At 36.5% G+C, this 19,584-nt stretch overlaps 1 protein-coding gene across 2 annotated transcripts in view; it reads right to left on the reverse strand.

Moving 5' to 3' along the window:
• Positions 1-2,719: 2,719 nt before the first annotated feature.
• Positions 2,720-19,584, reverse strand: part of HGF (hepatocyte growth factor) — a 58,582-nt gene continuing 41,717 nt past the window's right edge. For both annotated transcript variants that reach the window (XM_063396982.1, XM_063396981.1), the window contains exons 11-18: positions 17,825-17,964; positions 15,775-15,813; positions 15,201-15,297; positions 12,372-12,446; positions 11,638-11,784; positions 10,877-10,983; positions 8,858-9,003; positions 2,720-6,752 (exon numbers count right to left, since the gene is read on the reverse strand). In XM_063396982.1, the coding sequence (XP_063253052.1) occupies positions 6,582-6,752; positions 8,858-9,003; positions 10,877-10,983; positions 11,638-11,784; positions 12,372-12,446; positions 15,201-15,297; positions 15,775-15,813; positions 17,825-17,964 (922 nt within the window). In that variant the 3' untranslated portion in view covers positions 2,720-6,581. The remainder of the gene's footprint in view (positions 6,753-8,857; positions 9,004-10,876; positions 10,984-11,637; positions 11,785-12,371; positions 12,447-15,200; positions 15,298-15,774; positions 15,814-17,824; positions 17,965-19,584) is intronic.

The following is a 19,584-nucleotide window of genomic DNA, read 5'->3' on the forward strand; positions in this document are numbered from 1 at the left end:
GGAAGGCAGAGGTTTTCAAGTAAATACTTACTGTAAATCTTCCACAATTCACACCACTGTGAATAGCAAATTTTTTTGTGATTTCATTTTAAACATTTAAAAAAAATTTAAAAAGTAAATTAAAAAATGGCGAAGGAGTTCTGTGGTGGCAGTTTTGTAACTGCTCTGTGAAGTGAGAGCCCTGTTAAACACAAGGCTGAACAGCAGATGGCATATTTACTCCCAAGACATGAGACTCTTGTTGACATGGTTTGTAATAGCAATGTTGATGTAAATGCATATTTGCTCATTGTGTGTATAATGCTGACATTAATCCTCAAGAAAAGAAAACCATCTGGAATTTTTTAGGCAGTATAATATGAACTGAATTAAATACTATAAACTCATATATTGCTGAAGGCAAAACTTCTCTCTGTGGAAGAGGAGGGTTATATCCTTATTTGTTTTACACTAGCCTCATCTATTACAATGTATACCTCTAATCCTGTGTTTCTTGCCTTATTTTTGATAAGTTGTTATGAATTGCACTGTCCTACATATAATTTTTCAGTAGAACATATTAAATAACCCAATTGAAGTCAACTCTAGCTTCAACAGACAAAACTTGAGATGTCTCAAGCAAATGACATCTCTTGGACTGAAGTCCTACATTTTTTTGCTCTGGTGGGAAGTTTTTCCCTAAAGAATTTATTCTTTTGTGTATAAAAGCTAGATTAATAGCAACTGCATTCATCATGGGTTTTAAGACTGTTGCTGTTGTTTTTCTTCTTCTTAATAATTTATAATAATAAAATTATTGTTATTTAATGAATAATATTTGAATAGTAAGCAAATTAACCACGTTTCATCTTCAATCAGACTCTGAGCAAATTTGATAGTCTGCAATTGAACTTTGATGCCCAGCTTTGAAATAAAATCTATACTTTCTCCCTCTGACACTCATTAACAGTCTGGAACGTGGCCTGAGCATTTCCGTAAGTCAGGATCTAAAACAATGTCATGACAAGGGCCAAGGGGTTCAGAAGGAAGCTTTGGGACATTTCCATTAGCCCTAGAGTGGGCTAAATATTGTTTTAAAGTAGTGTTTTGACAGTGATTTCAATGCAAGTAGGATCAGGACCTCAGACACAGAAGCACAACCTGTCCTATATCTTCTGTGTCCATATGGAGAAGTCATTGCACCTTCCCAAGTGTTCTCAACACAGTAAAGTAGATTTAGCTATTAAGCTATTTTATTGCAGCCTTTCACACCATATATCCTATGTTTTAAAAACCAAGACAACATGAAAAAAAAATCCTTTTATTTTAGGGCTTATTTTGTTATTAATCTTTTTATGGTCTGCCTTTTTCCTCCCAGCTGGTTCCTTTCCTATTTATTGGGTTTTATTGGGACATAGCTGTCCAGAAATTGGTGCTTTTGAAGGCAGAGTAGATACACAAGTGAACCCTACTAAATGGCCTGCTCTGTTTACAGGAGTTTGTTAAATAACACAGAGAACACAAGCAGTGAGCATCAGTGTGAGTTTCCATCATTTATCATCTGCAGATCACAGTGTTCCTGCAGCTACAAAAGATAAAGCCACAACAGAATGTAATGTGAAGGCAATATCCCTTTAGAGATTTTTCTGGTGCAAATTGCTGTACAAGCAGTTAATTCTCATGGATCCCAGAAGACACACAGGTCACCTGAACATACTGAAAACTGAATGCAAAACTATAGCAAAGTATTGTTTTGACATATGGACTATTTATGGATTTTTATCACTTTGGAAGCATTCTTGCATGGTTGAAGTTATTGCAAGCTTCCCTCTGATTTCAGGAGTTCCCAATAAAATCCATTGATTTTATGGATTGATTAGAAAACCTCCTTTTTTGGAAAACAAAAACAAAAGGAAAGCGATGTTGGCCATGGAAAACCTCAGAACCAGACTTCAAACACTCTTCATATGAGTTTATTTGAAAAATGATTCACTGTGGATATAGCTGGAGAAAATATATACTTAAATCATCAAAATCACAGTGTTACCAGAAATGCTTACAACTTTGAAATTTCAGCTGGATAGTGACAAAGAAGTAGTGAACTTACTGTCCCTTGTTTGAACTCCCCAGAATGCTCTGATGTTATAGGAGCTTGACAGTACTTGGCACTGACCTGGTGGGGTTAGCAAGGGTGTTGCTTATTTCCTTTTCTGGTAGCTGCTGCCTGGTTGTGGTATTAAGTGTAGCAGCAGCACCAAGGTTTGTTGCAAGTTATCGCTCTCCTTTGCATCATCTTTTGTACCATCAGTAGTATTAAGTGATACTGACAGGGGAGCACTTTCCAGAAGTGTAAAGTGTATTTATACAAAGAAGGAAAATTCCAAGCCTCTCACACTGAAATTATAAGGAACTAAAAAGTCTTGGAAAATATATATGTTTAGCTTGAGAATATCCTTTCTACTGCAAATATAGTAATATGTATCTCAGTATAACATTAGAGAGTTCTCAGTGCAGAAATCATTCAGAAAGATATTGGGAAGTCTCGACAAGATCACTATGTATTTGGCTCCTTCTTTCATTTTCACTTCTATTTTCAATTCTGCAATTGGACACAAGAAGATCTTTAAAGCACCATTCCTCCTTACTTTGCACATTAAAATACCTCACTGGGAGACTTGCAGTGTGGTTCTGACCTTGTTCTTTTAATAAGAAATGTAATGCTAATTAAGTTGTTGTTTTTTATAAAATACTTTATTAAGAATAATAAGAGTAAACAAGGTTACAAAAATACCAACTTTATTAACTAATGAAGATGTTAATTACAGAAGATTTGTATTACAAGTTATAACCACAGTGTTCCCTTTTCATTAGGCATTCAGCAAGTTGTACTTAATGAGAGCATTATTTTTCCCACTTAAATAAGAAAAAATACTTTTATCATACCCTAAACTCCACAGGCAGCTCCCTGAAGTTAGATCCCATACAAGAAAACACCATACATAAATGCCCAAGGGTATGTTTAAAAGGAACACTGGAAAATTTTAGGGTGAAAAGCCATGTCAGTTCCTGCCAGCAGCCCCAACATTAAAAAAACCCAGTAATATACCAGTGCACATGAGGGAGGAAGAAAATAATTGATAAGGAGACAAGGCTAAATAAACAATCCAATAGGCTTCATACAGTCTCCATGGGGGTCTACTGGTTTACAACCAGCTTTCCAGAGGGATGATGACAAAGCCTCTACTCCTGCTGAGGTTGCCTTGGAGCTGAGAATCTGTGTACAAGGAACCTTGTGGAAAAGTATTGAACAACTCTTAGGCCCTGCTCTTTTGACAATCACATTCACTGAATTCAAGGGACATTTTGCCTGAGTAGATTTTAACCCCCATAAATATGTTTGGACCCTCATATGAAAAGCTCTAACTCAAGTGAGTAGCTCTGTCAAGTACATTGGCATCACCTGCAGGAAGGGATTGCAGAATGCCTCAGAGAATTTAAATCCTACACTAGAGAAGAAGATTTCAGCAGTAGCAGCAAAAATCTAGACCAGTACATTCCCAATGAGAGCTGTATTTTTCTCTGAGGGTCATGAGGTTAATGAGAGAAAAGAGATAGGGGGAACTTTTTTAAGGGAAAATGTTTTCTTTAACAAAAGGAAGAAGTGTTAGACAGTTCCAATGCCCAAAGAAAATAGTGATTAAATTAGACTAACTTCAATTGCACCAAATCAGCTCTCAGGTTTTAGTTCCAGAATTTTATATCCAGACATTACACCTTTTAGAGATAAAGGATTAGTTACAGCAAGGAGAATGAAAATGAAATTCAGTGAAGTTTAAGAATGTCCTTAGATAAGAATTTCGGTTCTGTACCCCTTATTCTAATCTTATTAAAATCACATTTATGAAGTAAAATTCAAATCCCACTGAGGTTAGTAAGAGGCTTTTCAGCAATTTAGATGGGCACTAGATCAGGTTCCCTTGTTATAACACAGAAAAAAAAAATTAGAACAGTGAAAAAATACCTATAGGGTGTCCTTTCTTAAGAGAGTCCTGTAGTTATAACAGTTGCCTGGTACGGTACCATTGGTACCAACAAGAAATATTCACAGGAATAAATGAAGTACAGATTCATTACCACATGTCATTATTCTTCTCTTCCCTTGCTCTTCAGGATCTCAGGTGCCCTCCATTCTGAGACAGGGAGAGCAAAAGTACCTGGTAAGCAAGTGCATACAAACTTGTTATGTTCTGGAGCATCAACTCAGCAAAATTTATTTTACTGAGGCACTGCCCAGAACAAACAGGTAAAAATCCTTACACACTGTCTAACAAAACCCAGTATTTTTATCATATATATATGTGTGTGTGTGATATATATATATATATATAAAAATCACAGTCTTCTGCACAGCAGAAGCTTATAACTAAAATATTTTAGGATTTGATTTTTTTAGATAGACATAACAAAATGCCTGCAAATATAATACAGTGAGCACATAACAATTCTTAGAATACAAAGAGTGAACATGGAATTGTATATTTTATCCACATTCTACTTGTGGCTGAAAACAAAACTCACTTGGAGTTTTTCAAGTCTTTCTTAAAAATGTAATCCTTTCAATAAGATATGGTCAGTATATACTTCGTAGGAATACACTCTTCACCTACATGACAATAATTAAGTGTAAATACAACAGGCTAAATCCTGCCCTCTTTAGGGCTGCTAAGTAAGAGAGGCCAAAGGTAGCACAAAGCCTTCAGAGGTGGCCAGAATAGATGGAGACAGACTGTCTGTGTAGCATCCACAACCTTGAATCTGCTGTACAGAGAAGTCACATCTTGTCCAAAGAGACTATTTACATCAGGAAGAATTTCAGGAGCTCTGCTTGCTGAAAGACGTCTCTTCCTGCGTGCCAGTAGAATCCGCTGGATATGTGACACAAATCTCAGCAAGCCAAGCCACTTAAGTGTGGGCTGAAACCCATCCCAGCTCACCAGATGTCAGCATACTTGGGTCCCATTGAAGTCAAAGTGCACTGCTGAAGAAAATTTGGTGAGCCAAGACATCTCCCCTGAAGTGGTTGCTTTCTGACAGGGCAGAATTCAAACCTGCATCTTCTGCATGAAATGTCCTTTTGTATGTTACACCATGGGGTCAGCCTCGTGGCTATGCAGTTAGACCAAACACTACTGGAAACATTTACAATTTACACAGTCTCAAGTGAAGCAACAGTGCTGTTACTTATGCAATTATATGTACAGTAGTAAAACTAACAATTGGATATATGTCATATCAATTTTCCAGAAATTAAAGGGTAATCAGTGCCACCTATTACAACATATTTGTACAGTATTTCCAGACATAAAACTAAATGCCTACAGAAGAACAAGCACTTTTTGTAGATGATGATTTTTTGTTCCCTTTCCCTGTCAGCATAAAGGAAAATGATTGTCCTATATATAGGTAGGAAACAAGCAACTAAACTATCCATGATGTTGTCAATATTAAATACAAGATCATAACAATCTCTGTAATTGATTTTTTTATTATCCTGAAAGGAATTATACAAAGGATAGGATTTTTTCCAAATCTAGTTAAAGTTTTATTAAAGTTCCCAACTCTCTGAAAAACTATTAATGTGTAACTTACAGTCTTAAGTCTCTCAGCCAGGTGCTAGGTTGAACTGTTCTTTTTCTTGCTGTAAATGCCGAGTTTCATGAAATAACTAGAACCAAGTGAATTTTTAATATTTGTCTGTTTAGAGAGATTTGGGCACATCTGATTTAAATTTCTTTTAACATCCTAAGTCTTCCAATAGCTAATCAGGATTACCTTTTCAAACTGTACAAGATGCTGTCTTTAGCATTGTAACTCCACAGTTATTTCAGGCTCAGACTTTAAAAAAATTATCAATAGTTTGCTAACCAAAATGGGGTTTGAGATATCTGTTAGAGGCCTACATATACAGGGAAGGAACCAAGTGCAGAACTAGAGTCTGTAAGCACTGAGTAAAAGAAAGTGGTAGTGACATCTACAAGAACTCTGCTTATGGCAGGCTTGTCAAAGTCCAACAAATAATGAAAAGTTTACTTACTAAAGATATGATTTTTTAATAAAATACTGAAATCTTTGACCTCTTATAAGGGGGAAGAGAAATATGATCATAAATGCTGTCAGTGACAGATGCATATATCTCTCAGTAGGGCTTTTGTTATATATGAAGAGAAATATATGGCTCATAGAAAGAATAAGATGTGTTAAGTAGAACTATAATGTGTTTGGCCTTCTAAGATAATCTGAAGAGCAGCATTAAAGAGGTCATATGATCTATTTCTACAAAACCATTTATCATCCAGTAATGTCTTTGCAAAATTGTTTATCCATTCAAGTATCTTCAGGAGATATGTCACCATACTTGCATATACTGTAAGTCACTCCAACATTTATAAAACAACACTGGTAGACAAAAACACCAAAAACATCCATAAATATTAAAAGAAGCTCAACAAACTTGACTATCAAGTACTTAAAAAATTGTTGACCTTTACATTACAGATTAATTACATGCTTTCCAAAGTCTTCCGGTGGGAGTTGTTGACTTTTCAGGGTTTTCTGTAGGTCATCATAATCTTGTGTATCCACCGGGAATAATACGAGACGCGAACAAAAATCCCGGGACGATTTCGAATGGCACATCCACGGCCAGGAACAATGACACCAATTACTATCTTCAGCCTGTTTTGTTCACAAACCAAAGGACCACCATAATCTCGCTAGGAAAAAAATAACACCATGAGTGTCACTTCTCAAAATGCTTCAAGACAGAGCCCCCACCTGTCTGCTACTGAACGGCTTCTTTTGGGGACAGGATGCACCAGGCAATGGTGTTCTTGCCATATGGCATAAACCAACTTCCAATACATTTTTTTTTTCCCCAACCAGAGCTTGTAAGAAACAATGCAGAGTTGGCCTCTGGCCTCTTCTTCCTTTCTATGCAAAGTAAGCTCTGTGATCCATTTTTACATGTCATTCTAGTGACTTCAGACTACCAGATTCTATCCACCTCTTTCAGCTACCTACTAGTCTAATTTGTTTTTATGTGAATATAAACCAGATGAACAGAATACAAGTTGACAGATAAACATCTTTGTTGTGATGACAGGCTTTGCATCAAACACTACTGGCAAAGTCAGGTTAGTATTGTTCTTTCAGTTGATCATCTTGCAAGGCCCTAGGATGAGAATCTGTATGTACTAATAGGCAGGGGGGATAACAAACGTAATAAAGGATTATATGTTTTAAGCTTTATTTTGAGACATAACTTGTTAAAATGATTTTTTTTATTATTTCTGAAAGACACCTATACACTAGTTTATGCATTCTATGAAAACTTGGAGTATGACCCACTGAGATCAGAGTTAGACACAACCACATCGATCTGGGACTTGAACATAGGTGCTGCAGTTTCTACCCAGGCTAAAGGTAGACTGGATCCAACTCACTGCAAAACTAGACAGCAACTGCTCATATCAGATAGTGAGTCATTGTTTCAAAAATGAAAGCTGACAATTAGCATTTCATTCTCTCTGGATCACCAGAGAAACAACAATGCTTGACCTTTATTTGGTTTGGGATTTTTTTCTGACTGACGGCAGACTGGTTCCCACATGAACAATGAACTGTGTCAGCGCCATCAGAGCGGCTCATAAAACACTTTCAGGAGTGGAGTTTCACCTGCCAATCTGATTTTGCTCCTTTGCCTGTTCTCTGCTAAGGAAAGTAGCTTCAAAGGAGAATTTAGGGAGCAGGAAACTGCTCGGTGATTAAGACTGATTGCTTATATTAATTCATTCCATTTCTTCTTGCACGGGAAAACAAAGTGCAGGATCCCCAGCAGACTTCCATGCAGATGTTTCATTTATAAGCCTTGACAAGTCTAAGACCTCATTTACAATTAAATATTTTATTTTGAAGAAAATACTTTGCAACAAAAAACAACTCCATGGAATATTAATAACAAATGGAAGAGGCCTCAGCTTTATGAAGATGACCTCTGTTCCCCATGATTTGGAAGTACCCTTGGGTAGGGAAAATTTTGCTACGTGGTTAATATAGGTATTAGGAAATCAAAAATTCTATTCCAGATAATAAATATTTAATAATGTTCATGAACTCCCTCCTTCTAGACAAATGCAGTCAGATTTTACATAAAAAGAAAGAAAAGAAAAAAAAGTTGTATCTTCCTGTAATAAATTATTTACAGCTTTTCTCTTCAGATGTCTTTTCTCCATCATCAAAACCAGTACAAAGCAAAACAACTGTGCCAAACTATATGATCACTGAAATAGTTCTCCTGTCCTCATCAATGTGTTGCTCAGGCTCAGGAGATCAAAATGCTCTAGCCTCCTAACTCATGAAAACCCTAGTACATTTTTGGATCTTTCTCCCTCCTTATAACTTTATCAACTCTCTTGAGTACTGACAGTTATGTATTTTGCATGTAATACCTAATCTAAATAAGAAGGTAAATTTTCTCCAGCCCTTGATTTCTATACTCAATCAAAACACACAGCTGTTGCTACTACCACAGAACCCAGCTTTGTCCTCAGTATAGAGAACACAAGTATGTCTCAGTCTAGTGAAGTGTTTTAGTATATGAGTATATATAAGATTCCTGTAAATCTTTCAGTGGTGTGGTAACACAGTGAAATTGAAGTAATTTTTGCACTCTGACATAACATAGAACACTTGTAACAAATAATTTTCCAATGCAAAAGTTTAGTGCAATGAGAATAATTATAAAAAATGTCCAGTAATTTATTTTTTGGGAAAGAAATAGCTAGGGTACTATAAATGTATTAGGAAATGCAATATTTACCTCACAAGGCCCAGCACCTATGGTTTCAGCCACAGCACAGATTTCAGACTCATTCACAGTAATCTTCCCTTTCAGATATTGGTTGCATTTCTCATTTCCCAAAATAAACAGGTTTGCTACTTGGAGAAGGCCATCATAATTAGCCACTACAATTGAAAAGAAAACAAAAAAAAATACATTTTAGGGGAAAAAAAAGTGTTTAGAGATACAGTCTAGATAAACTTATTAATATAATTTCATTTATTACACTTTCTCTCCAAAACTCACATTTTTGTCTATCCCCACTGTTATCATGTTTTTGCATTTTGGATTTCTTATATTTTCTGCAAATGAGATTTGCCAGACTTTTGTTTGGTTTTCATGGCTGTTCAGCTCTTGGAGCATATCTGGATAAGTTTTAGCACTAGAATAGAGGGCTGGGTAACTGGTCGTCCTCTGCAGCTCACCACCAGCTTGCCCAGTCATCAAAGAAATCAGAAAAAGAGCCTGAAAATGTTATCACACCCATCAGCAGAGGGAGGATTCTGCTCCCTGCCTTGAACATGAGTTAATGTGTAACAGTGCCTGCCATGGCCTAGGGAAGGACGTGTGACTTGAAAAATACTGTAGCAGAGTGGAGTTTTTCTCATTCTGTGCTGGCTCAGCTACCCTGAATGACTTTGTGCCTGCAAGGGCAGAGCCAAAGCCTTGTGCAATCTCCATTCACCAGTGTGAAGGTCAGGAAGCAGGAGCCCTGTGGAGCTTACTCTTGTTCTACATGACCAAAGACAAGCATGTACAAGCTGCAAAGATAAATGAAGGGCCTGGACCTGCCCATTCTCTGCACAGCCATCAAAAGAAAACGCCAAGCTTGCCCTCCACTGACTTATTATCTTGTTTTCTTGAAAAAAAGAATGGATGTTACACTTCTTCCTTCCCTGACCGGGATTCTGTGGGGATTATAATAAGTAGTGCAAAAAATATAGTACAAAGTCCTTGGATGACAGATGTTATGTATTTACTGTATTACATAACTCCACAACATTGCAAATTCCTTATCAGTTCTCTCAAGCTAAGCTCTCCTGTGGTGCTGTACTGTGCTCCAGCCTGATGTCCCTGTCCCCAGACAGCTGATGCCCCCAGAGGATGGCTAATATGGACATGCTGGGAACATCAAAGGCAGTCATTTGGGAGAGGGCTGGTACAGATTAATTGCCACCCACAAAGAAATGGCAGAGTAGTGGCTACAAGGAAGACAGCCTCAGAATTCCAGCCTATCTTCTGCTCTGCTTCCAGGACAGTGTGAGTACTTTGCTGCTGCTTACTCAGGGTCTGTGGCAAAACAACATTTAAGCACAGTAAATATTGAAGCAATTATTGTCAACTGGCAGCTATTAACTTTTTATCAACACATAATTAGCCAGATATAGCATTTACTAGACTAAATAAATGTCTGTTCTCCCACATATTTGTATTTTCTTCACACAAAACTGTGTTTAATAAACATTAGAAAGGTTGCAAAGTCAAGTACTCAAAAGATAGGAAATGCCAGACTTGAGGTTGCCTTTGCATCCCTAGTTCACTGTCACTGCGTATGTTAATAAAGTCTTTGATTACATGTTTCTGTATTAGTTTTTCTACAGGGGCCTGCTTTGGATTACAGAAAGAGACTGTTCAAGTAGATGAAAAAAGATTTGTCAAAAAACCCTTTTAACATTCTGCAGATCAACTTTGTTTGTCTTTTTTTTAACATGTAGATCAGTATTTTTCTCTAATTCACTCCTAGAAATGTTTGAATCATTTTGTTTGTCCCTGAAACAACAACAACAAAAAGGAGAGACTGGTGGAAAATATTTCATGTTAAATTAACTTGGATAAAAGGCTCAGAGATTTACAAAATTAGAAAACAACACAACAACTCTATTTTTTAACAAGTGTTGGACAACCGTGGCATCAGGCAATACCCACAGCCTCACCTATAATGACAAGAGGAAGTAAGTTGTCAACGTATTCATTTAGTTTTTAAAAATAGTTTCTTACATCCAGTGTATCCCCATCCATAAACACTGCAGCTGGTCTTCTCTGGAATGGTACATCCAGAAATGGGCAGTCGGATTATTTCTACAAAATTTGTCAATATAGCAGGTCTGAAAAGAGGAAAAATAATAATAGATATAACCTTCTAAAATGTATTTTAAAAATTACATTAAGTCTATTATAGACCACAGCAATTAAAAACGGTGCCAATTCTTTTCATGTTCTGTCTTGGAAGAATATGATGGATCCTTCTACCTATTTTTTGTACCACAGCTGCCAGCTGTCAAAAAATTCTTGAGATGCTGTCACCACTTTTATGCTTTTTAACTTGGGTTTTAATCTTAAAAGTAAGTAGCGATGGCATTTCATTTGGACATATAGGTTTGCTAATGTGGAGAAATTTTGAAAGCTTATAGATACACGAGGTTCTCAGCTACAATCTGGTGCTCATTCTATAAATTAAAACCATATACTAGTCCACTACTTTGTGGGTTTTCTTTAAATCTCCCAACAAACCTAACCATGGTTAACAGGAAGAATAATGTAGGTATGATTTCACAGGAGTAACATCTGTTTTCTGAGTGACGTCGATGGACCTGAATTTCTGCATATACCAAAAAAAATTTCTTCCAGTTGGAATTTTACCCCATGAAGACAGCATCTGTGGTACTGGAGATAGTACAGCAATGAACTTGCAAATCTCATTGAGGAAGAACCTCACCCAGGTGATGAGTGTCCCAAAATTCACAATAACCGCTACTAACCTGCTGAGTTTCAGTAAGACCAAATCTGACCCTGGGGGGCCGTACACCAACTGGGAGATATTCCGGACTTGTCTACGCTTCTCCTCTCCCTTTCCTTTGATGTTATGGACTCCAAGCAGGGCTTTGTAGTCTTTCAAATCTTTGTACCTAAATGAGGCAAAGTTGGTTAAGACTTTTCCGACTGAAAATAACTAAAAACTCTGCTTAATATGATTATGCTGGAAGATCTTAACTAACACTCCTTAGCAGAAATGTCTTCGTGCTGCCAACTGCTATTCCAAAATCAACATGCTTGGATGTAAGGTTCTGGCCTGAAGCCATTACATAATTTTATCTTTAACTGTTACTAAAATCTAATTTTTTTTCCTAACAGTATCCAAACATTTAAATCTTTGGATACTGTGAACCTTTGAACTTTTTTACATCTACCCAAGTTTTCTATTTTATTTTGTCCAGTTAAGCAGAAGCATGAGCTAATTCTCATAAAGAGGCAATTGTCTAACAATGACACTTGGAAGATGTATTTATGCTTCTATGTAAAACAGACAGGGCTATTTAGATTTACAGCAATAATAACAGAAAATACCACGGTCCCACAGGCCTTTTATATCAGAAAAGCAGTGTTAAAGCCAAACAGGAGGAAAAACTTCTGCATTCAAGTTGAAGAAGAGTCATGCTGATAAGTTCCCGAAAATAGATGCGTTTTAATATTGCAAAGTTACAAACTACAGTACCGAGAAGGGAAACACTGCCTTGCTGTAAGAACCCACTCTTCTTTTATCAAAGTACCACCACAGATATGCTTATTCCTGGGGGAAAAAAAGAAAAGAAAAAAGGTAAAAAAACCCCAAAAAAACACCAAAACACTAATATTAGTTTTTACATAGTCAAAAAGTTTAAAAAGGGTTTTGCTCCCCACACATGTTTGCTGGTGAAAAGTGGCAGACTGACATGAGGAAACTTGTCTCTGTCCTTTTGCTTTACAGTTTCAACACTTACAGTAACATGACTTTGCAGAGCTTTACTCCAATGTGCAAAAACCAGAAAGAAAGACAAATTCAGTTATTCTGTTCATTTAGTGGTTTCGAAGCTGAATTTGTAATAAGACATCTAATTTTAAATTAAAAAAAAAAAAAGGGCCTATTCTTTGTAACAGGAACTGAACTGAAACTTTCAAGCAAGTCCCCAAACTGCCACCAGATGTAAACAACATTTGGTCATTATTCATGTGAGTATTATTCAAAGCATTGACCTCAAGGTGGAGAGTTCCTATTTGATTACAAGCCCTAGGAGATTTTTGTCCCCACATACTTCAGTTGGAAACAATCTGCAGTGTATGACATCCTACATGTGATTATAGAAAATCTGAAGCATAATACATCAAGTAAAATTAAAGCAATTAAGCATGACAGTTCTTTAAAAAAAAATACTGTGGAATGTAGATTAATTAGTTTCCTTCTCTGAGCCTCCAAAATCACATTTATTTTCTGTAGCTCTTTGGAAAGTGGATGAGAACTGTCAGCAATTTGGGAAAAGCTTAAAATCTCACAATTTATAAATTCAAATCACATAAATGTTCAAAGCTTTGCAAAGAACTACTGGATGGATACCAGACTATATATGGAGTTCACAGACAGCAGGATAACACAGAGCTTTGACTTTTATTATTTTTTTAAACATATTTTCATTGAGGAGCAAAATATCTGGTGCAAAAGTTGGAGTCTACTCAAATGTAGGTTCTAGCTTGTTTTATTATAAAAATATCACATTCAGGAGCATAACTATATTCTTTCATGTTATGTTTTCCTCACTTATTATGTTATACAGAATTTCATCATCTGCATGAGAAGATTCATTAGTACACAGAGAAAGGTTAATTCCTCATTTAAGTGTGGGGAAAATTTGGAGCTGGTTCCATGAAACAAATTAAATTCATTTAAATACACTTAAATAGACTTGGTTACAGAATTTGTATTGGATATACAAGAAAATTTCATTGATCAGTTTAAGATTTAGAGGTGGGCTTTAGTTATCAAATACAAATAGTTTCTAAGTTTCATTTGGCCTTTACCATTCAGATACAGCAATTCCATTTTGGAGTGTATAGTTATGCTTTCTTGTAGAAAGGTCAGAAGTCATTAAAATTTGGTTTCAGACAATATTCTATTTGCTTCCTTGGTAACAATGCAAAATAAAACTACTTTTTTATGCCCACATGTAATACTTCAAGATCTATTTTGCTGCTGTATTATTCCAGGAATCCCTTATTCATAAAAGAATCTGCAATCATTTAAGCACTCATGTTTTATGGAATTTTATTACACAGCAGAAAATCCAGGTTCAACTACCCTAACAATAGCTATTTAAATTTTAGGCACCCAGGCATAATTCACCTTACCTGCCTGAAAGTTCATCAAATATCAAGGCTACTTTTAAAATAGTGCAAAGATTAACTTTCCCAGGGAGTGATGTAGCCCATCCATCTGTTTACTTAGTCTAGGAATTTAGTGATCTTCCTCTAGAAATATCTTTCTGAACCATGCAATGCACTCCCAAAAAGGTTGAGATCTGATGGCTCTCATAAGATGCAAAGGTTACCAGGGATGGGAAACCATCGCCAGCCCAAACTCCTCTAGCAATGAAGAGATGAAGAGAATATACTTTTCTATATTTTCTTTTACTCCCATTTCTCAATTAATACCTCTTTTACAACATAATTTTAAAGGAGATAATGAATCATGAATGATAAAGGAGATAATTTAAAGGAGATAATGAATAATGAAGCTAATAGAATTGAGCTTGACTTTAGTCTGGCCCAGCAGACAAAATGCTTTTTTTACTTCTTTTCAGGATAGAAGATCTAGGGTCGATGCATGAGATATATCCTGTTATAAATTAATGATTCACACTTCCAGCTGATGAGTTATGAACCACAGTAAGGAACATAGGAAACTGCAACTCTGTGTTCTGGCCTTCAAACAGCAGCAAAGATCTGCCATAATGTAATACATGTGTTATACACAAGTTGTACATGTCAGGGTCTTGTTTTACAGAATAAAAAGGATTTCCTTATAGCTCCTGCATTTGTTTTAATTTTTTTTTAATACTGATAAATTTTAATTGCATGCAATGACATAAGGGAAAGCTTAATTTGACACAGGTCAAAATCCTGAATCCTACACTTCACAACGAAATGCTCTGCCATCAAAGTGAAAATATTGTTCTGAAATTCATTTTTTTTCTAAGAGTCTCTAAAATAAATAGTTTAATGCTGAATGTGAAGACAGTGCTATGAAAAGTCCTGCAGTAGTTAATTGAAAGAGCAGAACACTATGAATGCTTTGCAGGTTCATGTGTACAAGTTAGTGATAATGAACATATAAAGTATTTCACTAGCAGAGTGAATACTGTGGCATCACCTGACATTAGAGGAATGCTGATTCTCTGCTTTTACAGAAATAAACTGCAATGTAGAAATATTCTTATTATGGTCAACATTTTCTACAATTTTAAAAAGAATATCCTAGTAGTTGCATTGGCCTTCTAATCAAAGTGATAGTTACCTGTACGTCAAGCTAACCACCCATCCTTCGTTAGTTTGTGTTGGGATTCCATTTACAACTCTCAAATGTTTTGTTGAGGCACAGGGAATGGCAGTATCTGAAAGCAGGTCCAGAGATCACATTTTACTAAAAACAGTGGTAGGAAACCTGCACAGTTGCACATAAGGACCACAAGAAGGTCAATATTTATTATGTATTAACTTTCCTGTGCTAATGGAATATATTTCTAGGCCATCAAAACTAATTCAGTGCAGCTGAGTAGGTCTATTTAAATATCCACAGGGAATATAAAATACATAAATTCAAATAGTTTCCTGAGACCTACATAGTTAAAAAGCAAACGTTGAAACTTGTTACAAAATTTCACCCCTAGCAGGACATGACAGTGTAAATAGATAAAGGAATATAATAAAGCTATTTCCCCTTTTTGTCTTGTAAAATTAATTTTTCTCAGTCTGTATGTTTTGTTTTTTTTTTTTATAGCTTTAACTAATCTTTATTTTGTTTCCCAACTGGAAAGAAATGTCTCGTTTTGGAGGATAGTCATGCACTGCACAAACACAAACTTACTTACCATCGAAGCTGGTTGTAGTAGGAGTTGTATCACCTTCACCTAGACAGACACAAAAGACAGCCATTATACAAAATTAAAATACATTTAAAAATTGAATAAAATTCAACAGCAAATGACATATCGTTAACTTTAATGGTTCACAAAGTTTTAAACTTCAATGGTTTCTTCAATACAGTGCAAAGGCAGTATTCAGTAAGGTTTAACAAGAGGGCAAAACTTTATTCCGATAGAATAAAAAAAGAAGTAAACATTTTGTAACAGGAATGTCAAGCATTTTTCTTCTTGGCTGAATTCTGAAGACATCAGGCTACTTATCATGTTCAATTTGCATATTTCATTCAAACAAGCAAATGCTGAAAAATGAAGTTATCACTTTTAAATAAGCTTCAGGAACTATAGAAGTCATGTGATTAAATCCAAAGACTGAAAGAATTTGTCAATTCCTCAAAAAACTCTGAAAGGCATTTTAAGTTCCTATCAGCAAAAAACTTATTCTCATCAAAACATGTTCCTCAAAATCTAGTTCAGTTCTTCCATCTAGTCCAATTAAAAAATAGTTACAAGTTTGTTTAAACTTGTTTCTAAATGTTTACCTTCAGTGAGATGTACAGATTGATCCAGCATTATGTGCTAGAGGTACAGGGGTAACTGCTGAAAACTTGCACAAGGAGAATTTAAACAGTCTTATCCAACTTGATTTCCATTATTAAGAAAATGTATGTATACACACACACACAAAGAGGTATATTCATTATATAGATACAGTTATATCCATAGGTAAATGTCTATGGGCATGTATACACATATGCATACATCTATGTGCATATATGTATCCATATGTGTGCATACATACATGTGTTTCTATGAATAACTGTATGTAAGTGCATATATATTCATACAGTATTGTAATACTGGTCCATATGAGTTACAATTGTAAAACTGACATAGTTCCACTCTGGTGTTTGATTGCAGAAATGTACCACTCACCACTTCTGGATACCCTACAAAGGTTTGCTGAAAATACAACCTTAGGAATTCACAGATCCAAATAATGAACTCAGAATAAGGGAATAAAAAAGTTTATTTCTTCAGCCTTTATGCTTCATTTTTACTGACACAAATAACCTTTTGCAAGGTTTTGTTTACTCTTCACATAAATGCCAAAATATCACCTGAGACTTCAAATACCACATTTTAGAGATGCTGCAGTTTAGGCTATGAGGAAATGAGCAGATTGCCTCTAGGAGTGACTGTAACATTATCCTTAACCTCTAGAGACCACAGACATGCCTTCAAAAGCCTGATTTACCATTTAAGTGTTCTCCCAGGACATACAGCAAAGTCACTCAGAAATAAGAGCTGAAGAGAAAGATTTTGAACATAAATGTGAATTGCTCATTTTTCAGCACAAAACTATCTTTTTCTTCTTGTCATCAGTTTATTGCTGAATTCCCTAGGATTCTTAATTCTGTTTATTTAAGCTATTTAGATTTAAACATTCAACTTTGGAGGCATGATTTTCCTAATTCTTGCCAGGAGTTAAATCATCTCATAAACATCTGAAAGCAGAATCTAATCTTTATAGCACATATACACTTCAGCATATATAGAGTGAGTTATTCTAACATTACAGAGACAGATCACACAAAGAGTCTCTGAAGTTTGTAGCTCAGAAGATAACTCTGCCTGGGTTTCTTGAGGCCACAGCCAGCATTTTGACCGCTAGACAATTCTTTGTCTCTGTCCAGCCCTCATTCAATAGCCAGATCTGCTGGAAAAATGTTAGACCATCTGTAATAGCCCCTTTGTGCTCCTGCTGCATAAATAAGCCTTGAAATCTCCAAGCTGGTCAAGGAAAAGAACCCCTTGTTCAAATATTGCACAAGCAGCTTCTGTCTGCGCCTCCTCAGTCACGCACAATTGATTCTTGATAGAATCACACATTTTCTGCTGCCACAAGTGACAACAGGAAGGTGTGCACAGGCACGTGGCACCGTGGCCTCACTGGCTGTGCACAGCTGGCAGTGCCAGTGGCACACCGAGTACTCACAGCGAGAAATAGGGCAGTAATCCCAGGGAACAAGAGGATCATCTGTGTAACACCAGAGACCGTGAAAGTCATCATCTGGATTGCGGCAATAGTTCTTCTTCAGTTTACTAACATCTGGTTCTCTGAATATTTGTATATGCCTACAGGGGAAAAAAAATCAAAGTGTTGAAAAGCTTTATACTATAGCCCAAATTTTCAGAGGTTAAATGTTGCTTTGCTCCACACTGTATTATTAGCTGATTGAGAAGCCTACAGGTCAGGGTTTAGGGCTGGTTAAAATCAAAGGGAAGATGAGACCCAAATATTTTCTAGATCTGGGCCCAACTTTCCTCTGGTTGGTATTTTAAGCACCGTGTACAGTGGACAGCTGGGAGGCTTCTAGATCTTCCACTCAAACAAAAATCTCTAGATACCCTCAGGAGGGATCATTATACTGATTAGAACATTGCCTGTGATGCCCTCAGCAAATCTGCAGGCCTCTCTGGGGAGCACAGATACCTTCTCCTCAGGTTAACAGCACAGGGGAGCATTGAATCTACAAAGCTGAATTAAAGGCAAAAGAAAGGTAAACTAAGTGAGCTAGCAAGGATGAGCAGCAGGAAAGGAGAAAGATGAATGGCTCAGACAAATTTGCAACCTAAGCTGCAAGCCTACATGAAGCACTTTAGAGGTGAAATTTTGAGGCCAAAATCTGAAGCGGAGGAAGATGTTTATTTTTGGCTTGTCTGATACAAGGACACAGGCTTCCTTAGTTACAGCTGTACTGCTCCTTCAGTTCATAACTAACCCCACATGCTGCCTCTAGAACACCCATAACCAGAGAAACTGCTGGAGTGAGACAGATAACTCCCCAAAGAAGTTCCCAGATGGAAAATGTGTGGGAGTAAGAAAAGAAAGGCTGATCTGTGCTCTATTAGATGAATGCAATTGCATCAAGCATCCAGTAGGTTTATACTGCCTCATTCACAGCTAAGACTTATCATGCTTCTCAGAAAGCATGAGCTTAAACCTCTGCTTCCCTTACATGGGCAGCACACTGGAATATGTATCCTCTCTATCACCACCTGTAATCCAGGTGATGATACCAGACAGGGCCACTGAAGTCTGCCTTTTGCAACATAGCTTCCCCAAAGGCTCACTTCCTGACTTCTAGAGTCCTCCCAAAGGACAATGGCTTATATGTTCAGCACTGTGACTCTACAACAAGCACCAAAGCAAATATTGTCACATTTGCATCAGCCTCAGAAACTACAGGAAAATGAAGGAGAAACTATTTTCATCACAGCCCCTAGTGTGTGTGGTGTCTCATACACAGCAAAATGTTTTATTTTTTATTATCCCTTATTTTATATATAGTCCTGGTAATTCACTTTGCTTCAACAAATAAATTAACTTGCTATTTCTACTACTTGAATATGAAGCCAAAGTAATGATAAACAACAGAAATTGCAGCTCTTTTTATTGGCATTCGACATCAGTGTCACTAGATTGTAGACTAAGGAGACAATTTCAGGCTGCAAGGGACATTAGGTGGTCTCAAGGTCAACTTCCTCCTTGGAGCAGGATGATCTATGAGATGAGGCTGATGAGACAACCATTTCCCCTCATTTCTGATATCCTCTCATTGTACCAAACTTTTAAGGACAAGGATGGGGTAAAACAGGCCAGTAAACTAAACACTAAGAAATATCTGAAAGCCTGCAATTACTGGTCAGCCCAAGCAAAGTTACATTGTGCAATATATTTAAATGCAAAGAAAA

This window comes from Prinia subflava, chromosome 4 (genome assembly GCF_021018805.1).
Source record: "Prinia subflava isolate CZ2003 ecotype Zambia chromosome 4, Cam_Psub_1.2, whole genome shotgun sequence".
Lineage (NCBI taxonomy): Eukaryota > Metazoa > Chordata > Aves > Passeriformes > Cisticolidae > Prinia > Prinia subflava.